The 22,285-nt window shown below is 38.1% G+C and overlaps 1 protein-coding gene across 1 annotated transcript in view; it reads left to right on the top strand.

Annotated features, from left to right (window-relative positions):
• The first annotated feature begins 8,635 nt into the window (after positions 1 to 8,635).
• Positions 8,636 to 22,285, top strand: part of LOC104537162 (carboxypeptidase Q-like) — a 28,046-nt gene continuing 14,396 nt past the window's right edge. The window contains exon 1 of the mRNA XM_010179967.1: positions 8,636 to 8,833. Coding sequence (XP_010178269.1) covers positions 8,659 to 8,833 — 175 coding nt within the window. The 5' untranslated portion in view covers positions 8,636 to 8,658. The remainder of the gene's footprint in view (positions 8,834 to 22,285) is intronic.

The raw sequence follows: 22,285 nt of genomic DNA, 5'->3' as shown, positions 1-22,285 counted from the left end.
CTGAGATTCTGTGATTCTGTGATTCTGTTTTCCCAGAAAAATTATGCTGTACCTGTATAACTAAGCTAAAGTAGTTACCTTTATTTTTTTTCCTAATATAGTGGTATTACTCTCAGCAATGGTTAATATATCCAAGGCAGAGACAAGATGAAAGTAAATGTGCTTAGGAAGTCACCTGCTGTATGAAAGCAGACTTACAAGCAATTTCTGAGTATGTTATTAATGGTACGCAACCTATCAGAACAAATAAGTTGAAATTTCACTTTGAATAAAATTTACTGTGATGAACAAAACTAAATCCATTTGGATCTGCAATAGAGTTGTCAGAGAAAGCATTACAGTGGTTATGGTTCTCTGGCTAATTGATGAACAGTCAATTATTTCCCACTAACTTGTTCAACATCTCTAAGAAGTATATTTAACTACCTGTATATAACTTTTAAAAAAGCTGAGACAAGGATGTGTCTCAATTTTTGCTCTGTTGTTGAGATTCCATCTGGGTGTTGTGCTCTGCAAAGAAAGCCCAGTCTAACTTAACAAGAATTTGTAATTTACATGGAGAATTTAAGCAGAAATTAAATCCGTCTGTTGTTTGCTGTTCTTGTTTCCCCCCTGCCATGTCATCTGGCATAATTGTAAATTGATACACTATAGGACATTGCATTACTCGTAATAACAAAATAAAGCAGATTAATACTCTACATTATATTTAGCATGAAAAATAACCTTTTAATGATTTACTTGCAGAAATTTCTGGCAATTAGGATAGTATGGCACAAACATTGCTTGCTGATGGTAATGAGTACAAGTTAACTAAGAGTGGTATTTAAAGATGCCTTGTTAAATGAAAGGTGGCCTGTATGACTCACCTACATAGCCAGGCTTATTATGACTTCAGTTCACTACGAACAAGTAGAAATATGAATGCAGTAATTCAGTCCAGACAGACATGGATTTCCTTGACATTGTAAATTCCCTCTTCACATCAGTGGAAATGCGGCAAGGGAGGAGAAATGAAGACAATATAGCACTGGACAAGTACAAATACTCTTACTTTTGTACCTTATTTATTGTTTCTTTCAATTTAATTTCAGGTCTTTCATCCTCATCTGTCATTGTAGGCTGCCACTGCTAGAAAGTGGATAAGTTACTGCAGAAATAACTGAGATAGCGGCAGCATAGTGGGTTTACTGTGGTGCCAATAATTAACTCATATCGCTGCATAATAACATTATTTATATCACTCAAGTATTTCTGTATAGCCCAGTATTATAGTTTCTGATTATTAAAACTAGTGATAGGGTATATTGGCTGTTCAGAGTTTTATGAGAATGTAAGAGCTGTCATATTGGGTTGACTGAAAGCTCAGTCTAGCGCTGTCTTCTGTTTCTGATAACATCCAGCAAATACATGCTTAGGAAAAGCATATTTGCCCAACTGCAGCCAGAGTAATCTCAGGTACAGAGATGACTCATACAACTGTGCTTTCATTTTATCACATATTTTTCTGGTCCTCATCTGTTATTTCCTTTGTATGTTTTTTTCTAAGACACTTCCAGGAGTTGAAAGCCAAGTGTTGTCCAGCAGTTTCAGTGCCTTCATTAGCGCAGGGGTGCCCGCCACCCAGTTTTGACCATGGGGTAGCAGCCTCCCAGGGGAATCACCAGCATCTGTGCTTGCAGAGATACATGCTGAACTGCTTACTGACATTAATTGTTAGCCAGTAGTAAGATTTAATACCAGACTGGAAAAAAAGCCTGATTTTCCTTTACAGTAAAGACTCTTGATGAAGGGTAATGAAATTAAAGGATCTAAATGAAAATCAGGCTCCAGGCCTTGGGGTTCAATGCTACATGTGAGATCTTTGCCCAGTGCTTGGTGTTGTATGAGTAGGGCCCTTATGTACAGACAATGTAGTAAATAGCTTCAAAAATGTGAAACATTGCAGCTACTGCTTTCCTCTCCAAACTGAATGGAAGAAGCAGGAGGAACTTAATTTAGTAATTCTAGAGGACATCATGGTGAAGCTATTCAGTACAGATTCTTCTACAACCTTTAACGATGGTACCTGAGTGCACTCTAGCAGGGCTTTTAAGTATTTTGTGTTTTTTCTCTTATGTTGTCTTCATGAGAGGAGAAAGAAGTGTATGTCTGTCCTGTTTTCCTTGCTCTGGACTAGTTCCTGTGAAAGATGTGTGCACTGTGAAGACAAGGTTACAGTTATTTACCCAGCTGAATTAAGGGACTATGAATGGCCCATAATATTTATTTTGGAATAGAAGTATTGCTTACAATCTCCCGGGAAAGCAAATATATTTTTTAATTAGAAGACTAAGAGATCCTAGGCCACATTCAGATTTGCTTTAGTAACTCTGTTGTAATCATTGGAGACATTAATGTGTTATGAATGTAATTCAAACTGCATTAGGGAAAGCATTCTTAAAATCTTTCTGCATGCTTTTATTCCTAACTTAATGTTGTAACAGTACTTACCTAAATTTCTGGTGCAAATGCCATATATGGTTTTAACTTTTTAGGAAAGGCCTAACTTTATGAAAAGGTTTCCTTTTTGTATTTATTACCAAAAATATTTGATATTTTGCCCAAACTGGGTCTGCATAACAGGATTTTCTGAAATGCTGGTATCTCAGTGTTGCTCATTTAAGTACTCTCTGTTGATGCTCACATTGCTCTCATTGCTAATGAGTTACTTTCTTTAAGAAGCAAATACCAAAAAATTCCTTGTCACTTTTAGGTGAAATAATTCTTCCCTAGAAAATATTGACTCCTCAAAACCAGGGTTTTCAGAGAACTCATGTCTTTCAACATTCTGTTTATTTCCCAGGATACCAAGTACGCTGGTGAAACATGAGACAGGGGTTTCTGTCTGATTTGAACCAAACACGTCAAGGACTTTAATGTGGTTCTTTTATCCCAGAGAAGTATGTTGACCATTTGCCTATTGACTGCTCTCAGGAAATATTCTCTGTAATAAAAAGTCCTGTAAAATTACTGCTTGTAATGCATAAAAAGAGAAATGCTCAGTTACAAAACTACAAAAAGAAAATAATTGCACTGCATTCTCCAGAATCACAGTTAACAACCAGAAGCACCCTTGATTGTATTAACCACAGTAAAGCTACCATCATCATACAGTTATATTTTACACCAGTTCTGCAGCAGTAGGAAGGCATAATTCTTAATACTGAAGTGTCACAGTCCTAGTGAGAACTGCAGAGGAAACCAGATTTTACTAAAATACAAAAATGAGTCAATTCTTTACACTGCCTGAAGGAGGGAAGGCCAGAATCAGCCATGGCAGTTTATCTCCTGGCTACCTTCGTTCCATGTAGGCAGATTTCATAGCATTAGGAGAACTTTTTAGCTTTCCTTTGTAGCTTTCCTCCCTTTTCTTTCCCTCATGCAAGTGGCAGAGCTGCCATTGGAAACGTGAACTGGTGGAGACATCTTCTGAGGGTGGCTACTCTGCTTTTGTACTCCAGGCAAATGCACCTGAGCACAGGTTTTTGGTGCTTTGGGATGTTCTTCTGTAAGAAAGATGGACTCCTCATGTCCAAACTCCCAGCAGCTGTGCAAGACACAGAAAATTTCTGCCTCTCATTGGCTCATCGTGATGAGCTTCCTCCTCATTGACTTTTTTTTCAATCTAGAAGCATTCTGCATAAAACCAGGAAATATTGATGATGTATACGCTGCAATATTTCCTAAGATATTTTTGATTTATTGTTATCAATCTGTTACTGAAAGTTACAAAAATACTTGCTTATTGAAAGCAATGAGTTGTCTTTGGTTGAAAGATGTAAACCGCAATTTTTAATTTCAGCAGTGGCTTGCATATTTTCAAATGAAAACCTAAAACCTTTCAGAAAGGGACAGTAGAGGGACAGAGTCATTCAGAGTCACAGATAGTGTTTTGATGCCCTTGTATTTTAGCAGTAAGAGGGCTTAAGTTATGGAACGTTTTCCAGGAAGATCACTTTTCTTTAATATGCCTCTTTGCCAAAGGAAAAAACCTCCCAAGGCAAGGCTGCAGGTAATCTGATGCATACCTTACGTAGCCTGTGGCTGTCTTCGGAGCTGTCTGCTTTTTCTTGTCTGTCATCCCAAGGAACTTACAATACTGAATGGTCATCTCTGTGCGTGCTGGCAAGTGGCTGCAGAGGAAACAGGAGCAGTATTGTACAAGGCGAGACATGCTACCAGTATGTTTGTACTGAGTGAAAGGTTAATAAGTACATGGCCAAATCCTGCTCCAAGGCTGTTGAAGTTCCTGGAGTTTTGTTGTTCGTCTCTGAGATCAGAACTCTCTAACTCTGATAGAGAACAAGCCATAACATTTTTATTAACTGTTCTCCCACAAAATGCGGCAGAAAAATATTTAATCTTTTAACAAAAGTATGAGTCTAATTCATACCTTTTCATCTATCAAAAATTGTGCTAATCTTCAGCTTTACAGCAGCTTTCACACATAAAATGATGGGGTAATTTACAAAAAATTATAACTCATGGTGGTCCTAATTTTCCCTGTCTTCATTCAAAGAGAGTGTGAGTGGTATGATCACGCTTGTGGCTGGTGGTTATTATGCCTGGATGCTGGCGCATCTCTGCTTCCTAACAGCTGTTCTGGTGTTTTTTCTGGAGTTTCCATTTATGCTGTTTTGCTTCATTAAATAATCTTGATCTTAAACAGCAAATCAGAAATTACACTACACCATGTTTACATATTATTAAATACTTAGAGGTTATTATTTATTTTATTTTTTCTTTTCCAGCTGTCACATCCACTTAGGTGCTTCCAATGTTTTCTCTTGTCTTTCCTGTAGTCTTAATTGCCAGCCTAGCAAGGCTGGGGGTTGATTTAAACATATTTTTAGTACTGCAAGTGGGATGACTGTCATTTCACCGTAAGTTCTGCAACAGGGTTGTCGCCATGCTATACTTGGATCCCAGCTGCCCCAAGTCAAATACTGGAATACAAGAATACAAGTGTTGGTGTTTCCTAAACTTAAGTGTGAATCAATAACAGGAAACTGAAAATACACTGTCAGATTAACTGATGTCTTGAATTACTGGAACAAATTAACCATTAGTCAGGGACAGTGCTTTGCCTTACGGGTTTTAGTATTTTCCCTGTAAAGTGATGATTTTTCTTAGTTGAATGAAGAAGAAAACCAGTAAATGAGCTCTCAGGCAAGTAATAATACTCTGTTTTAAATAGCTTCAAATTACTGAAGGCTTTTAGGACAGTTGTTCCCTCCCTTAACCTTTTGGGTATCTCACTGCTTCAGCTGAGTAAGAGGAATTGCCATCAGTGACTTGGTAGATTAGTCATGAGATGTTGGAGTCTAGTTTAATGTTTGGTAAGAATTAAGAATTGAGATTTTGACTGAATACGGAGCTACCTGTATGGTTGAGATTACCGGTATCTGCTCTAGATGGGACGTGTTTCCTCCCGACCAGTTATGCATATGACAGGGGTTTGTTTTCCTTAATTGAAAAGATTTGACTGTTATTTCATGTTTTCAAGTGTTTGGATTAGAGATGAGAAGCACTTACATTTTTAGTTTTGCTTAAGAGAGATAAAAATAGATTGCTTATAGAGGAAACAGAAATAAAGGAATTAAAATTAAAAAAATAACGATGGTAGAAGTATTCGCAAGGATCATGCCTATTTTTATATTCAGTGAAAACAGCAAGCTATGGAAAGCCAATTTTCGCATTTGGTATTTATTGTAATGTTTTATTCAAAAATTCAGTTGAAGAGCTAAACAAGATAAGATGAAGTGACCTCTTCTGTTACCAAGCCATAGGAAGATAAAAGATAAAAGTCTCTTTTGATGTTCAGAGAATTAGGCAGCAGGTTACACCAACAATATTTAATTTTCTGGTATGTGCTAAAAGAAGTGGCACAGTATCAAGATGCAGCAAATGGGATTACTTTTTAAAAAAAAAAGTGTATTGACTTTAAAATGCTTGTTTAAATAATACGTACACTATGAGGAAAAATGAAGGAAACAACTGAGCCTGCAGTTATTGCACAAATTCTTACTGGTTTGTTGTGCTGTACCCTTGAGTTAGTCAAGGGAGCAATGTACAGTCTCACCCTGCTTTGCTGAGTGGCTGATGTCCCAGCACCATAGAGGGTAAAGGACAATAGAGCATCTTCCCTATAGCATATCTCCCAGTACATATTAATTTCTGTGTACAGAGAAACACCAATATATGTGTACAAAGGAGGGAGTGGTGAAAACAACCTAACCCTCTTTTTTTAGGATTGCAACTTTCAAACTCGACAGTCAATAATTTTATAATTAATCCTATCTTCTAGTGGAAAAATGGGGAAATGGCAATCTCAAGGACACTTACAGCTTACTCAAATAGTCGTGACCTGTTTTGTGTCCCCCAGTGAGTCTAATTTCTCTCCCCAGGGCGTCCTGTTTTTGTGCCACTCCAGCACGTTCTAAGAACTGAACAGCTTTCTTACAGAGCAAGAATATGGTGTAATGTATTGTGGGTGGTTTGTTTTCTCAGATTCATATTAAAAACACATGTGAACATTTATATGAGAAAACACAACTGAACAATGCAGTAACGCTGCTATACTAGCAGTTTATGAAATTTTGAAACTTGGGAATTTTGGTCTTTGGAGTGGTAGGTGAGATTTCTTCTCAGTATCTGCGCTGTTCCCATGCTCACTCTTATCCTCGCCTCACCACCCTGAATAGTCCCTTCCACTTGCCTTATTGCCCCTACCCATTGCAGCTTCTCTAAAAATGAGCAAAAGTCCTGCTTTGAAGACTCAGAAAAAGAAACTGTTTCTGAATGATTTCTATCATGGTACTTATGCAGGGCTCACTAGCATTAAGTTAGCTTTTGTTGGCAATTCATCAGCACACCGAAATGTGTTTTGTCTTCCCTAAGTCTTGCTCCTCGGGCTTGAGATATAAAGACAATTTACATTTTGAGACGTTCTTTCTGTTTTACCTGTGTCTTTGGAGCATCCTTGGTCCCTTTTACCATGCAGTCTGCTTTTCTTGGCCTGCTTCTTTCCCACTACCTTCAGTAGGTCTATGAATCACAACTTTATGTTGAGGCTCATGATAATAATGCATTTGATCCACATGTATCCTAATTCTTTACATTCAATCTCTTATAAACTAAAGATTTTGTTCCTGTATAAAAATTGTGATAGCCAAGTTGGTGACAACGTTGGTTATTTCCACCTTGATTTCCAGTAGTTGGATGGGTGTATAGATAGCTTGGTTATTTTAAGGTATTATAACGTTTACAGTTACTTCATCATATGCAGATATTTTTTTTTAATAAATGTTTTAACTGGTGGGTATATTTCTAAGCTAGAAGTTAATATCTCTGCTATGTTAGAACTTGTTTCACTCCAAAGAGAAAAGTTGTAGGAATGCAGAGCATAAAACACAGTTCTTGGCAAATTCTATAAAGAACTTCTGAAAACTTATGTGAATATCACATTCACAGCCACCTGTAGTTCATATTTGATTTTATATCCAGAAAATTGTGGACGAATTCTTTACTGAATTGTAGGCTTATGAAAGCTGTTAATGACTTGGACCTGGTACACAGCGCTATCACAGATCTCTTGTAATGTTTTTCTTGTAATAACCCATGGCTGCCATAAAATTATGGAATGAGATCTGGGCATAGGAGTAAAACCTGCAGTAAGTTCTCATAGGCATTCAAGATAGCCTAAAGTATAGCTTTCTTCTGCCTGAGCAGGCCACAAACTGTTTTATTTTGCAAAAAAAGTTACATGCCTCTCAAAAAGAGTGAGACCTTCCTTCATGTAGAGTCCCTAAGGACTTTATTCCAATTAAAACTTTGTGACTGAGCGTTCTGAGTGTACAGGAAGCAAATAAATGGCTCTGGATACTAATTTTTGTTCTTTTAGCTAAGTTGACCCATCCAAGTGCACACTAAAAGGAAATGTTATTATGCTGGTTATACACAAAGTCTTAAAATTTCATGTTTCCTGTAAGGACTTACCCCAGAAACACAAACTTCCCTTAAAACAGACATTATTCCTTCAGATCAGGAGGGCTGGCACTTCAGTCCTCCTGCTAAAGTCAGGCTTGACTCTGTGTTATATTGAAAATAATGGGTTTCTGAAGAGGCAGCAGCTGTTTTTTTTAAATGGGATGTCCTTCACAGTCTGAGCAGGCTTTGAATGCATCTAATTTTAAAGCCATCCAGACTGTGTACCCTTCTCCCTACAGCAGAGTTTCTGAGTTTCAGGTCTGAGAAGAAAGTGAGAGCTGCAAGTGAAAACTAAAATATGGTGGTAATGACTTACCTGTCTAGGTGGCACTTCAGAAGTCTTAAAGCAACTATCTGGGAACAGCAGGCCAGTCAAGTTGTGGCTTCTACAGAACTGAACTCAAACTGTTTCAACATTTTCATACATAAAGATTAGGTCCCTTCATTTACACTTATATACACAATGATCACAGGAAGCATTTCTCTGTTGCCTAAACAGATTTGTTATGGTACGCTCTCATAAATTCATCTAGAATCCAGTAAATAGTGCCAGTTAAAATAGCAGTCACAAAACAGTATCTTCTTTCCTTACATGTTTAGGAAAATATCTCCAACTTTGATATCGTCATGGAGTCTGATGAGGGCACCTTCAAGCCATCTGGACTGGGTTTTACTGGCAATGCAAAAGCTCGGGACATCATGAAAAAGATCATGACCCTGCTGCAGCCCATCAACGTTACGGATGTTTACGCCAACGCAGATGGAACAGACATCAATTACTGGATGAGAGATGGGGTGCCCGGTGAGCGTGCTTTACAGGGGACACTGTGCAGTGGCACATCAGATAGGTGGTCTGGTGTTTTGAAGATTGTAAGAAATACTTTCTTTTCAGAAGTAAAATTTACCATAGGTAAAATGCAGCAATGTTAAAAGGTGACCAATAGAAATAGAGCATAAAGTGCATTTGAGCTGCAGTTTTATAATGATATAGATTATACGCAGCATAACATGCCTAAAATCTCCTTTTCGGCTTTAAGGATTTATAATAATTAATCCCAGCCTGGTAGTTTATAAATAGTAAACTAAGGCAGAATGGAATTATCTGATGCATAACAAATAATTTTATTATTTTAACTTTGAAATACAGAGGGTTTTGTCCCTGTTCTATATGCTGAAGAAACAGTGTTTTTGAGACATGACATTTTAAAGGTTAAGGTGTGCTAAAGGGCTAAAATTCTGCAAAGTGTGAACTGGTTTTGAAGTTTATTTGGAGCATTGTATCTGGCTCCCAGTGAGGACCAGCTTGTTGTCTGTGAGAGAGATCCACCGCTGGCAGCACCCCTGTTCAGGAGACCCCACACTAGCACAGGGGCTTGCAGAACAGAAGAGCCCCAGTTAGAGGCCAGCCTGGGTGAAACCTTAGTGAATTTCCCATGGCAGTTTCCACACTTGAATAATAGAAAGAAAAAAAGTTTTATAACACTGATATTTAAAAAATTGTGATCAGTTTTAAAATTTTAAAGTTCTTTTTCTCCGGTATTTTATTACTGATGTAGACTGGTGCGTTCCTCATGCTAGTTTTACTAGGAGCTAGTATTTGCTTAGAATCTCTTACTATTTGATTAACTGCCTTGATTTAACTGGTCTTCTGGAGTGTGGGTCATGGAATATATGCTTCCTATTTATGGTCAGAACTCTTTGCTTCTCACTCACCTGGGATGTATCAAGATACCATAAAGTTCACTGCCTCAAGAAATATATGGATGTCTAACTTTCAAAGCAAAATATCTATGCAAGGCAAGAAGTATGGATGAGTAGATATTGTGAAACAGCTAGGGATTCACCTTCAGCTGGTGTGCTGCTTTCCAGGTGAGGTGCAGGCTGTTCAGTGCAACGTCATACATCTGGGACATTGGTGTGCACTCGAGTTCCTAGGCTCTGTGGGTGCATCTTATATGAGGACCGTATGCTGAGGACCATGTGCTGAGTTGTGTTGAGAGACTGTAAGCACTGCTGGGAGGCCATAGCCATGCATTGTCCTCCACAGCCTGGAAGTGCCCATACGGAGATGTCTGGTCCTGAATTTCAAACCAACATGTTTGTGTCATAGATGCAATATGAGAGCTTACCACTGAACCTGTGTTTAGAAAATGCAAGTGTATCAGAATTATTTCCCAGGTAAGATGTTGTGAGCATTACAGATGGTCCTTGGGGACTTCCATTGTGCTTCCCATCTGAGTGAGACAGATTATGGAAGAAGAGAGAAAAAATTAACATTCAAATGCCTTGTTTTCAGTTGATAATGCTTATGATGGCAGTGTGAATTGAGCTCTTGTACACCATTCTCATCAGCTGAGGTGCATCTGGAGCATAAACAGCTAAGGCTTACATGGTCCTCTTGATGAATCACCTGGGCTACATCTGTAAAGTACACTCCGCAGGAGCAGGGCAGAAATGGAAGCCCTCTCCCATAGTCATCCGTACTCCTCAGAAAACACAAACTATGAAAAATAACATAAACAATAAGCTCAATCTTGGGAAAATATAAATACACCAGAATCAGGATCTCAGATTTTAAATAAATCTCAGTTGCTTTTTTATTAAAAATTTGGTGCATTAGTTGGTGGTGGGCTTTTTTGCTATGTGAAGCTTTGATTCATTTAACTTCTCAGTAGAGCAAATAACAAAGTGTTCTTGGAAAAAAGTGATTCTTTTTTCCCCATTAAGCCCTAGTGGGAAGGAATTAGCTCCACTAAAAGAATTTCAGCTGCTTTAGTTTGTATTTCATACTGTACCAGGAAGAAGTCTAAGACATCTTGTAAACTTCATGCCTTGTCTATTCTCACTGCTCGAATGAGCTCTTATGGTATATAATAACATTGGAACAAATTGAACACACTGTAACAGCTTTTATAATTTTGTCCAATTTAAACAAGCAGTCAAGTGTTGACACTTCATCAATTTTATTTAAATATTTTCTTAAAATACAGTTCGTGGCTTTGTTTCCGCAACAGAGAGAGAAAATGTGGTGTACTTCTTGAACAATATGAAAGGTTTCTGACACAATTTCTCTAGAATTTCCTTTTCAGTGTTAAATAGATTCTGGGATTTGCCTTTACAGATGCAATTAAAATTCTGCTCCTCCTGCTCCTTTTAATCTGAAAGATCTGCAAAGGGAAACAGTACATGTGTTTTTCAGACCTCTTCATAGCTCATTGCCTGAGACAGGCAGTGACTCTGGCTCCTTACTCTCTAAGATTTCCAGCATGTTTCTTTTAATGGGCATGCCATGAAATGCTACTTGTAATGTTACTTAAACATATTTGCAAGAAAACAGCAAGAAAACTATTCTGAGATTTTAGGATAGCAGAGGCCAGGAGTGTTCAGAGTGCTTTGTGAACTGTAGACTGATGCTAATATCTCTGAAGCATAAGAAAGGTGAGCTGCACCAAACACAGCAGTTTAATGCTTTGTGACTGCAGAGCAGTAGAAATATTTCCATCTGTGCCCTTTACATTGGATTATTTTGAGAACTGTTCAGCCCAGCAATGAGAAATGTCTGTGGCAGTGTTTTTTTATTGATAGCCAGTTTTCAGCTACTGAAAATATTTGTGTGACATTTGTTTTGCTTTTTCATGAAGCATAAATCAAATTAAATGAGGTTTTTGTGGTGTTATATTTTATGCTGTGGTTTTACAGTTTGAGGTGACCATTGGTCCTAAGACTGCTCCTTTATTAATTATCCAATTATCTTCCTCAGCTTTCTTTTTAAGGATTCAGTTACATGTTTGTTTTTAGTCAGGAATACATCTAAACTGTAGCACATGAAGCTGTTCCTTTACAGCATTAAGTCCTAATCAAGTTTGGCCAGATTTGCAAATATAGGTGGGAAGACGGATACATTTGGTTTATTTATTTGGTTTCTTTGCATGCTTTTTCACAACAGGCTTCTTCAGTGTCCAAAAGGATTAAAAAACCCATTAAACAAGCCCTGCTAGACCAGCACTCAGGTATTTTTGTTGTAAAACCAAGGTATCTGATGATCACAAGGTTGCTTTGAACATGATTTAGACCAGTTCCTAAGGTAATAGCACTGGGGCTGAGTCACCTTTCCCTGCAAACCTTCAGAACCTGAGAAGGAGAAATTAAGTGATTATATTTGTATAATGGTATCCAATGAACATTAGTTCAGCTTTAGGTGTTAGGAGAGAGGAAAATGAGGTGCTCTCCTATTTTTGCAGAGGGAAGGCAGTTGTGGCACAGTATTTCCAAGAGAGCTGGTTCAAGGATGCTCCTTTCTGCCGGGCTTGTCAGGGAGGTTTTCTGTTGTTGCAGTGCCTGTGATGGGCACTGAGCTGTATTTGAGATCAAGCTGACCCAGGACATCAAACAACTCCTAAAAGGCATGTGGCAACTCCTCTATTTAAAATCCAACCAGTGACCTAAAGGTGAAACTCCCTTTTTACAATGTCACTCTGAACCTTGATGGTTATTCGTGTCTCCCTGTCTCCACAGTGACGGTGTCTCGCTTTTTTGTTACATTACACAAGAAGAGGTATTGTTCTTCCAGAAACTAATAAACCAGTAGTTCATCTAAATTTAATGTTTCTTCAGAAATTCATTGCTAAAGCAATCTATTAGTCATTTTCTCAGAGGTGACAAACAAATACTATCATATATAATTTCTCTTATTTTTATGTTTTCACAGTGCTTCTTTATTACCTTCATCTAAAATAAGACGTGTTTTGGCACTTAGACTTTGATATGCATTATTTCATTTCTTGTTGTATAAGAGGTCAAATCCTTCAGTTCCACCCCTTTTGTGCAGCATGCTGTCCACCCATCTCCATCATCCCCTGTAGCACCAAACTCCAGTGCAAGCCTGCTGACATGCTTGGGCCAAGCTGCTCCTCTGCTCAGGGTCAGCCAGGGGCGTGTTTGAGAAAGGGATGGGAAAACAGGAAAACTCCCTGAATTGAGGTTGCCAGCTGGACATGAAGAATTGGGTAAACTCTCTATTTCCCAAATTATTATAAGTAGGTGAACTCTGTTCACCCTTGACTATGTCACTGGAAGTGGTGCTCCACTGTGATGCATGAAGCATTGTCCCTCAGGATACCTGCTTCATACTCTCTGCAGACTTGGACAGACTCTGAAATCAGTTTTTCAGCTTTTTTATGTTGCCAAAAGAATAAAAACTGTAAGGAAAAGAGGAAAAATCAGTTTCACATAGTCTAGGACTTCATAGGCCAATACTGAAAAACCTTTGGCTTAATTGTACACAGGTAAGGGACATTTCACTTGATGAAGAACTTCCTATTTTGAAAGAGAAAAAGGTTTCCTTTAAAACAGACATTAAATGTAACTTTCTCACTTTAATATGTGGCATTTATGTGATTTGTGATCTGGGATTTTTAGCATAAGGTATCACATGGAGAGCTCCAGTTATTTGACCAAGTGACTAACACAAGTGAAATGTCTCCTGCTTGCTCATGGAGCAAGATGTTGCACAAAACTCCTAAACACTACTCACAAACTAGCTTTATGCATATTATTACAAGTACTGAGATCATTTTAGTGACTCCACATTTGCTATGTTTTTGAACTTGCTGAGTTCCCGCTGCTCTGGACATGTGTTGAAGGACACCACCAACACCAGTCACTATGGGACTGGTTTATTTTTGCATGGAAATGATGAGTAAAGGGCTTGTGGCCTACAACTGAATCTTGCCTGAAGCTTGATTTCAATGAGTCTGAGATGTATCAGCACTGTTGTGTGATAATTACAATATTGTATTGCTTTTTGCTGGTCATTCATTTCATTTTAAATATCCTATTCTGTCATTCTGAAAGGAACTATGGTGAATGAGTGTGTTCCACTGTGTCAAATTTTCTGCAACTTGGGTGGTATTAAGTCAGTATGCTAAGAGAACAGTTATAATTGCTTGGCACTTAAAGAACCTACTATAAGTGCTACAGCTATTACAGCCATTTAAAATCTTGATTGCAGAAAGAACTGTGTGTATTAATCTGTAAAATAACTCATCTATGCTCTAATATATCATTGTTCCACAAAAATGGGCTTTTGAAATTAGAAATTACTCTATAGTAATTAAATAAATTCAATATGCTGCAACTTTTTATGAAGGTGGATACCTTAAAAGGCTCATAGTTTAACATAATATCCCAGTTATATTAGCCTTTCATCTGACCTTTTCTGCTTTTAATAAAGTTGATAAAGTCTTTGAGATTAATCATTTAATGAAAGGACTAGTCTGTAGGTTATGGTATGTTTTCTTATTAGTTGTGCTATTTGACTACCAGACAAGCTTGACCATCCTTTACATGCAGTTCTTTCCAGCTTTGTTCTGCTTGGGCTGGAGTCTTGTTTTGGTGTATTGGAGTATGGGACTACTTCTAATAATTAACAGGAAGCATCAGAATTGCAAGTTTTTTTGTTTCACACAGACTAGACACAGACCATGCTAATACTCAGCTGGATCAGTACTGTTGGAGAGGAGGATGGAGTTGGGTGACGAGGCACAGTGCCTGAATGCAGATTTTATTGGTAGTTTTTAAAGAGCTTCTGTAATACATTTCTCATTAAAGCACGTATGTTTCTAATGCAAGGGCACAGGTCGGTCATGTCAAGTCAAAAATAATATGTCATCTTTGGGGCAAAATAATTAATCATTGTAGTAAATACTTGAAAATTGCTCATTCACACTTATTTTGACAAAAATGAAGACTACTTCTGAAAGAGCTTGCTGAAGCCTACCTTAACTATAAACTCCCACTGTTCAGTAATATATTTTAAGAGTAATTTATTAGAGACTGATAGAAATATTAAGAAGAGAAAGGTTGACACAAGGGTGACTGCTGCAATTACTAGCAGGTAGTACTAAGTGGTTTTACTTCACTCAGCGTCAGTGACATTTCAGTGAGAACAAGATTACAAAAGAACAGCAGGAAGACTTGAAAGTCTAGAAATCATACCTTACAGTGAGAAATGGGAGATGTTAAATCTCTCTCCATTTATACAAAACTATGTTAAGTGATGACTCATCTGCAGCATGCATATTAGACTGGGAAGAGATTTGTTTAATTACAGCACCGTTCTCCCTTGTTTTAAAAAATAGCCCATTAGCAATTCAGTCTGCATGAGGCTAAACGAATTCCAAGCTGAAACACCTTCTTCCGGTAAGGTCTAAGAGCTACAGAAGCACCTTGCAGACTTGGAGAATTCTTCATCATTTTGAATGTGTAAAACAAGACTTGGGGGTCCTTCAAAAAGTAAAGGGTAGTTCAAGGAGGAGGATGGGCTTAATACAGTAGATACAAGGTGTATCTATACTTTGCTCTGTGTTATTCAGAAGGTGTGCTTAGATGGTAAAGGGTCTTGCTAGCCTTAAAAAGATCTGTAAATCTGCCAGCAAATCTTATAAGCATTTTCCATAACAGAGTATCTCCTTCCCCATTTAATTCTCACCTATTTCAAAGAGGCTAGCGTTTTCAATATCAAAAGCTCTTCTCTTTGATTTGTACAATGTTTAGATAATCCTAATTACAATTTTAAAAAATAGTACTATTATTAACTTGCCAATCCCAGAGGTAATCTGAACTGTGAATCCAAAAATATTTGAACACTATCATACATTGCTGAACAGCTTGATTTTCTTATTTTATTTCTAGTTGTTCTCTTTACTGAAGTATCTGTGATGCATTTTATTTGACAAAGTTTTCTTGGTAATCACAAGCTAAGAATAACAGATCACTGGTTTAGCAGCTGATAATATATAGCACTTACATTTATCTTCCAAAAAACTGCGGCAAGGCAGCTTAAAAATAATCTTACAGGAATATTGCAATAAATTAGTTTGAAACACTGACTTTCTGATTGGCTTTCATAATCCTTGAAGAAGTAAAATTGTTACAGTGCATACAACACCGTATAAATACTGATTAAGCTCATTAATCTAATTATGAAAACTTAAATTAAGATATTTCAAATAAAATAATAAATTCTAACAGGTCCTGCACTTTTTGGCAAATAGACTTCTATCTCTTAAAGACATTTTATCAGTTCTCCTTCTGTGAATATCAGTAAGGTTGATTTTTTTTTTCTGCTTTTAGATGCTTGTTCCTCAAAAAATTGCATGAGATGTATTGGGTTAAAAGACCCTGTTATTAAATATGTTCCTTCTGTAAGCACACACAAAATTTCTAAATGTTTCAGAAGTCATCAGTATATTTGCTTCTGCCACTCACCTTGTTAGTAGGCAAATAAGCTGTGTCTTAGAAAAGAAACTGAAAAATATCTAACTGAGAAATTAATTTAGATTTGGGGTGTGGTTGTTTTCCTTCTGGCTGTGCCTCTGAGAGGCGAATTAATTCTCTATTGTTTACTCCATAGGAAAGCAGAATTCTGTTTCTGTAAGTGGGAAGACTCTTTTCATATGGAAGCATTTGCCATTTGTTGATCCTAAAAAGCCCAAACGTCCTACGTTAACACACAGAGCGCAGTGTTAACATGTTAAATATGCAGTCTGGAAGCACAAATTAGTTAAGCCTTATTCCTAGAACTGTCCCTGACTTCACTGAAGTTTGTGCAAATAATGAAGTAAATATGAAAAAAAAGGAGTTTAATTTGTTTTCTGTAAGAAAGTTGGAAGTGGAAAGTATAAGCCAGTAGAAAAATGTGAAAATTAAATGTTATTCCCTCCACTTTTTTTTTTTTGGTCACCTTTTTGGAATTTGACTCATGCAGCTCATCAAGTACCATTAATTTGTATTTGCCCCATTTACTTAAACAATCCCTAATTTGGTCTTCCTATACCATGGGTAGTACCTGTTCCCCCCTCTCCCCAAGAAGTGCTGCCCCACAGACACCTGAGAGTTACTTCAAAGTTTAAACCACAGCGATGACTTTCTTACTATTCTTTTGTTACTCATTATAGCTAATACAGTGAAAAATATAGCACTTCTTCAGCACTTTTTCCCCAAGCAATCTAAAAGTTTCACATGGAAAGGAGGCTGTAAAAACATCTTGACTGGATGTGCAGGGCACACTGGAGGTCTGAAGCCAGGATGTTTTTGCACCAGGATCAGAAAGACTTTTAGTGACAGAGCTTTAGATATTGCTCAGAAAACTCATCGCTCTTGCATTTGCAGGTGACATTTTAGGTGTAAATGTCTGAGGCTTCTGAAGAATGCTTTTGATAGTAGACCTAGCTGAACAAATACAAAGCTCAGAAATCATTTATAGAGACATCTTCCTCAAAGGAGCAAGTTCAAAATTATTTCAGTGGCAGTCTCTTCAGGAAATCGTTAACATTTATAAGCTCCAGAATGAGAACCCATCTAACTGTTTGCCTTCAAAACCAGTTCTACTGGTGCTACTGAATTTCTGAAGAGCAAAATTTATTGAGCAACCTTCCCCACCCCCTTCCCCAGATAACTCTTTTTCCAATGAGACTATGTGTGTTTTCACGTAATAATCTCAGTCAGTTCAGCCAGAAAAACTGTAGATGTGAAAGAAACTGAATAGACATTTGTATTTTGTAGTGGCAAATCCTCAAGAAAGGATTGTAGGCTGCATAGAAGTGCAAGGCAGAAGGTACGGGGTTACTGCTGTGGCTCCTACATGAGCTCTCATCATCACCAAGCAATTTTATGCATCCTCAGTTTACCTAACCGTAGCAGTTACATGAGGGGTGCTGAGAAGCTACTTTTTGTCTGTAAGGTGCAATAATGAGGAAAGAGTCTTCAATAGCTTCCTAGTTCAGCTGGTCCATCTTCTGCTGAAATCATTAGACCTTGCATTTATTTAGCGGAAGAGCAGCTTTACCTGATCAAATATTCTGGATGCCTGTAAAGAAAATAAGTCTGTATGTGGAAAAAGCTTCCTACAGATGTATTTTAGGGACACATAAACAAATCTGTCTGCAAGGACAAAACATGTGCCTCAATGTGAGCAGCAGTTTATTCAAGTTCTGCATCCAAAGAGCCAGAAAACCTAATTAAGAATTATTATCCATCAGGGTTAGTCTGTCTATAGCTCTCGGCTGTTTGCAGTGCCTGTGACAGCGCTGTCTCAATCATCGCGTAGGGCTTGGAAATCCACCAAAGCAAATGGGTGCTTTTCCTGTTGCTTAGCTGACTAAACTGGATTTTAAAACAGTTCAGTTCTATTAACTATATTAAACCTGAGCAATGACCTTCTAGGGCAGCAGAATTTTTGTAGCTGTTGCTGTTTTTAAAGACAGCTAAAGTAAAGAAGTAGCTGAAAGCAGGGATTTTCAGACTCGGGTCTCCAGAGTCTTGAGGGATTGTGGATTACTCCTAAAAACATACAACTTCATCTGCTACTAAGAGGAGAGCAAGGTTGTTGTCAGTGGGTGTAATCATCCATCTGTTGTTGGTTGGGATCATTCATGTGTTAGAAAATGTTTATGGATTTTAAAATCAGAAGCAGTTGAAAACCATTAATGTGGCATTGTGGAGGGGAAAGAAGTTAAGCAGTTTGGTTTCTCAAAGGGTAGATTCTCCATCCCTATGAGGAAAGACATGAGAGTTTAGAGTACTGGCATTTTACAGTTATCCCCAATTCCCTCAGGGATGTGTAACATGCATACACCTTACTGGCTGGACATCAATGGAAGCAACTTACTAAGTTAGAGATACAAAACAGAAAAACTAAAATTATCTGAGGACAGAGATTATTGTGAAGAATCCTAAAGTAAAGTGGTTTTATCTAAAGAAGGGATATCTGGATTGCCTGCCTGTTTCCTCCCTCTTGCCAAACCCACAGCAACAGCCACCCAAGCACAGTGGAAGGTGCTGGGAGCAGGCTGAGAAACATCAGTGCTCAGTTGCCCATCTCTGAGCTGACAGATGTGAAGAAATGAAACCCAAACTTAGCACCGGTGAAGACACAGAACTGATTTTAAAGAATTCTTATGCCTTATACTCCCTAAATGGGAAACTTCTAGAGGTAGGACCTTTAGCAGTATTTTCCATACACACGTGGACTCCAGTTCATGTGAAACATTTAGGAGCAGGACATTTTTCCACTTTGAAATTCTTATTTCTGGGCTGTTTATAAAATGCAACAAGGCTACTCCAGAAGTTTGATGTCTACTTTAATGCTGCATGCAAGGTCCACTTGGAATAGTGATCCTGAATTTCCCTCTGCCTTGCAGGCCAAACTTGGCTGTAGCCGTGGGCCAAGTCAAGCCTCAGAGAAAGAAAATCTGTAGCCTGTTAAGGAGCTATTTCAGAAATGCACACAAACAGAGGAGATTTCAAAGAACCACAGAGCTGGTAAGGAGGTCCCTGGAGAGCTTCTAAACACTCTCTGTTCCAACACGGTCTCGCCAGTGTCTGTGTCATTTCTTTCACATTCGTTTATGCTGTTCTTGAAGACTTACTGTAATGAAAACATTATAGACCAGCTGGTCTGTCCCAGTGCTATGCTTAGTGCTTACAGAGGTTTTTCTAGCATCTAACATAAGCCTTTCCTGCTGCAATTTAAGTGTATTAGCTCTCTTTTCTTTCTATTATGGACCCAGAAACATGGTTCTTTCTTTCTCTTGCAGCAGGCTTTTATGTGAAGTTGATTTTTTTCTTTCTCTGTGTGGTATATACTTGCCCCTACTCCTTTTTTTTTTTTTCCCTCAAGTGTCTCCAGTTTGTGAAGATCACTTAACAAATTGTCTTCTTGCTCTCAGTGTCCCTGCTGTACATCCCTGGTTGGTGTCATCCCTTAGCGTAGGAAGACTCCATCGTTATAATGGTATATAGTGTAAATACCAAATAGCCTCAGACCACTGTGGTGCCCCACTCTATGCATCCTTCCATTTTTTACTCCCTGAGCACACTGTCCATCCAGCTTGGAGCATTGTTATAATATACATCTCTTTCTTAGTCTCTCCTGGTGGCCTCAGTGGTTAACATAACTTTGAGCTTTTATACATGTTTTATGGGATCAGAAAGTTAGTTCAAAGGGAGCCATCATGTATACTGAGGATGTGGACTAAGGTACTGGGTCATACTGTATTCCAGTAGCATCTAGAGATCACAGTGCTTTTTGTGGCTGGCATTAAAAGCATTGATCCTAGGTGTACACTTTGGGGTTTCTTCGTAGTTAGAATGCATTGCAAAGGTAGTTTCTGTCGGTAGATTAGCTCTTAAAGTCTTTAAGGAAAGAAAGCTACTGAGAAATGTTTATTTGTATAAACAAGATCTATTTTGATGAAATTGTAATGGAAAATAATGGAATGGTGAGTTCCACCATTGGAGCAATGATAAAAACTAAATTTTTAAGGTTTTTATTTCACATATGTATTAAGTCAAGAAAATGTGCATGATTGGAGTTTTTGGTTTTACTGTTTTATTTCACTTTGTGAGAACAGTTTGAGGTGCCTTTTATTTTCATTTCAGTTGGGAAAAGAAAAAAAGCAGAATTGTGTCATTTGCTACAAAATGAAAAGCCCAGCTTTTCCCACCTCTGCCTTTAGCTGTCAGATGGTCTTAAGGATTCCATGAAGCTGCAGTTATTTTCATTGTTCATTACTGCAACAAGATAATGTGGGTTACAAATTATTAGATTAATCAAAGCAAACCAGTCCTTACACTGTTCAAGCTACTATCCGGAGTTTGATGCCAACACGAACCAGGCTAGTTCCAGGTTTTACCAGATTGTGCCATCATGACTTAAGGTGGAAGCCACCACCAAAACTATCATCATCTCTGGAAAGAAAAATGAAAAGTACATGAGAGCCATATGTGAAAGCAAAGAAAGATGAATAGATATCCTCTATAATATTATATTGTAGGTTATGCTCTATTATTCTACAGAGAGCAACCATTTACCTTTTATAACATAACCAGAGGATAAGAGCATCAACAGTAACTAGAGAACAGACTTAAGACAAAAAGATGCACTTCCCTGGACAATGGTTAATTGCATGGAGGAAATCAGCACCACAAGAGGTTTTGGAGACCAGGATCAAACATAGACTTAAAAAGGATGGACTACTGCATGGGAGAAAGGTCCAGCAAAACTATCCAGCACAGTGATATGAAATGCAAGGTCCAATTCAAAAAGTCCATAAACTGTGGATGCCTGGACAGGTATACTGAAGGAAGAGACCCTGTTTTTCCCATTCTTTTTTCACAACATTGGCTGCTACCAGAGGCAGGGCAGCAGGCTGGCTGAACCTCTGGGATTTTTCCAAAGGTGTTTTTATGTTCTTATTAGCATTAGTCTGCATAAAGTCTAAATAGTGCTAAATAATGCGGGTAACCAGGCTCACAGTATGCTTTACAGTCAGTGGCCTTTTAGATGCAGGAATGTTCTGTGTGTTATTTAAAGTGCTGGGTGTAAATTATGATGTGGTCTTTCCTTTATGCCTTTGTTTCCATACAACATAAATCCGAGGCCCTCGTCCTGCAGCTGGGTGCCTGTGGCTTCCCACTGCAGCACTTGGCTGGAGCTGAAAGGCGGTGTAAGGCAGATGAGAATTTTAGGGAAGGTGAAGTGGCTGGGGGAGTGCTATGTGGAGTCTTAGGCTTTCAGCTTTCCACGCTAGCTGCTCTCAAATGAGAGCATCTTTTAGTTGGTTTCCAGGTTTAGGCCAGCGATAAGCAGGAAATATTAATGATACCAATGATTATTATCAACTCCTTGCATATTATTTCCATTCTGTGCTTTAAAAATGCTAACCAAATCTGCAAGCAGATGAGACATTGCAGCATCAGCCTTTGGCTTCCAAATTATGGAGGCTCTAAAATAAGCTGAATGTGTTTGAAATTTTTAAAAAAAGTTAAGTATCTTTTCATTTGTATTTCAGAGCAGAATTAAGGTCTCATATACGTGCTATAGACATCACCAAAATAAGTTTTTGGAAAAATACTGCTGAAGGCTGAGCAGTTGTTGTTTTTCTTGCACTCAGGCTTTAACCAGTGCATCTCACAGACTGACCTGGGGCGCTGCATTAACAGCAGTCCTTGGAGAAACAGGCAGCAGTCTTGCAGGCTGCAGTTCATACCTACACAGTTCATACTGGTTTCAAGAAAGCCATAGTGCATTCTCATTTTGTCATCTCTTTTCACAGCCTGCACAGAAATAGATGGCCACTAACAACTGAAACTCCTAGTACTGGAAAAGTCTAGGCTAATTCTTGGGGTAGTTTCATTTCTTCTAGGTTCAATTTAGACAGGTTTGTACGCTGTTTGCACAGAAGCGACACTG

The sequence above is a fragment of the Mesitornis unicolor genome, unplaced genomic scaffold (genome assembly GCF_000695765.1).
Source record: "Mesitornis unicolor isolate BGI_N332 unplaced genomic scaffold, ASM69576v1 scaffold8492, whole genome shotgun sequence".
NCBI classification, from domain to species: domain Eukaryota; kingdom Metazoa; phylum Chordata; class Aves; order Mesitornithiformes; family Mesitornithidae; genus Mesitornis; species Mesitornis unicolor.
This window is presented reverse-complemented; position numbering and strand designations above follow the sequence as displayed.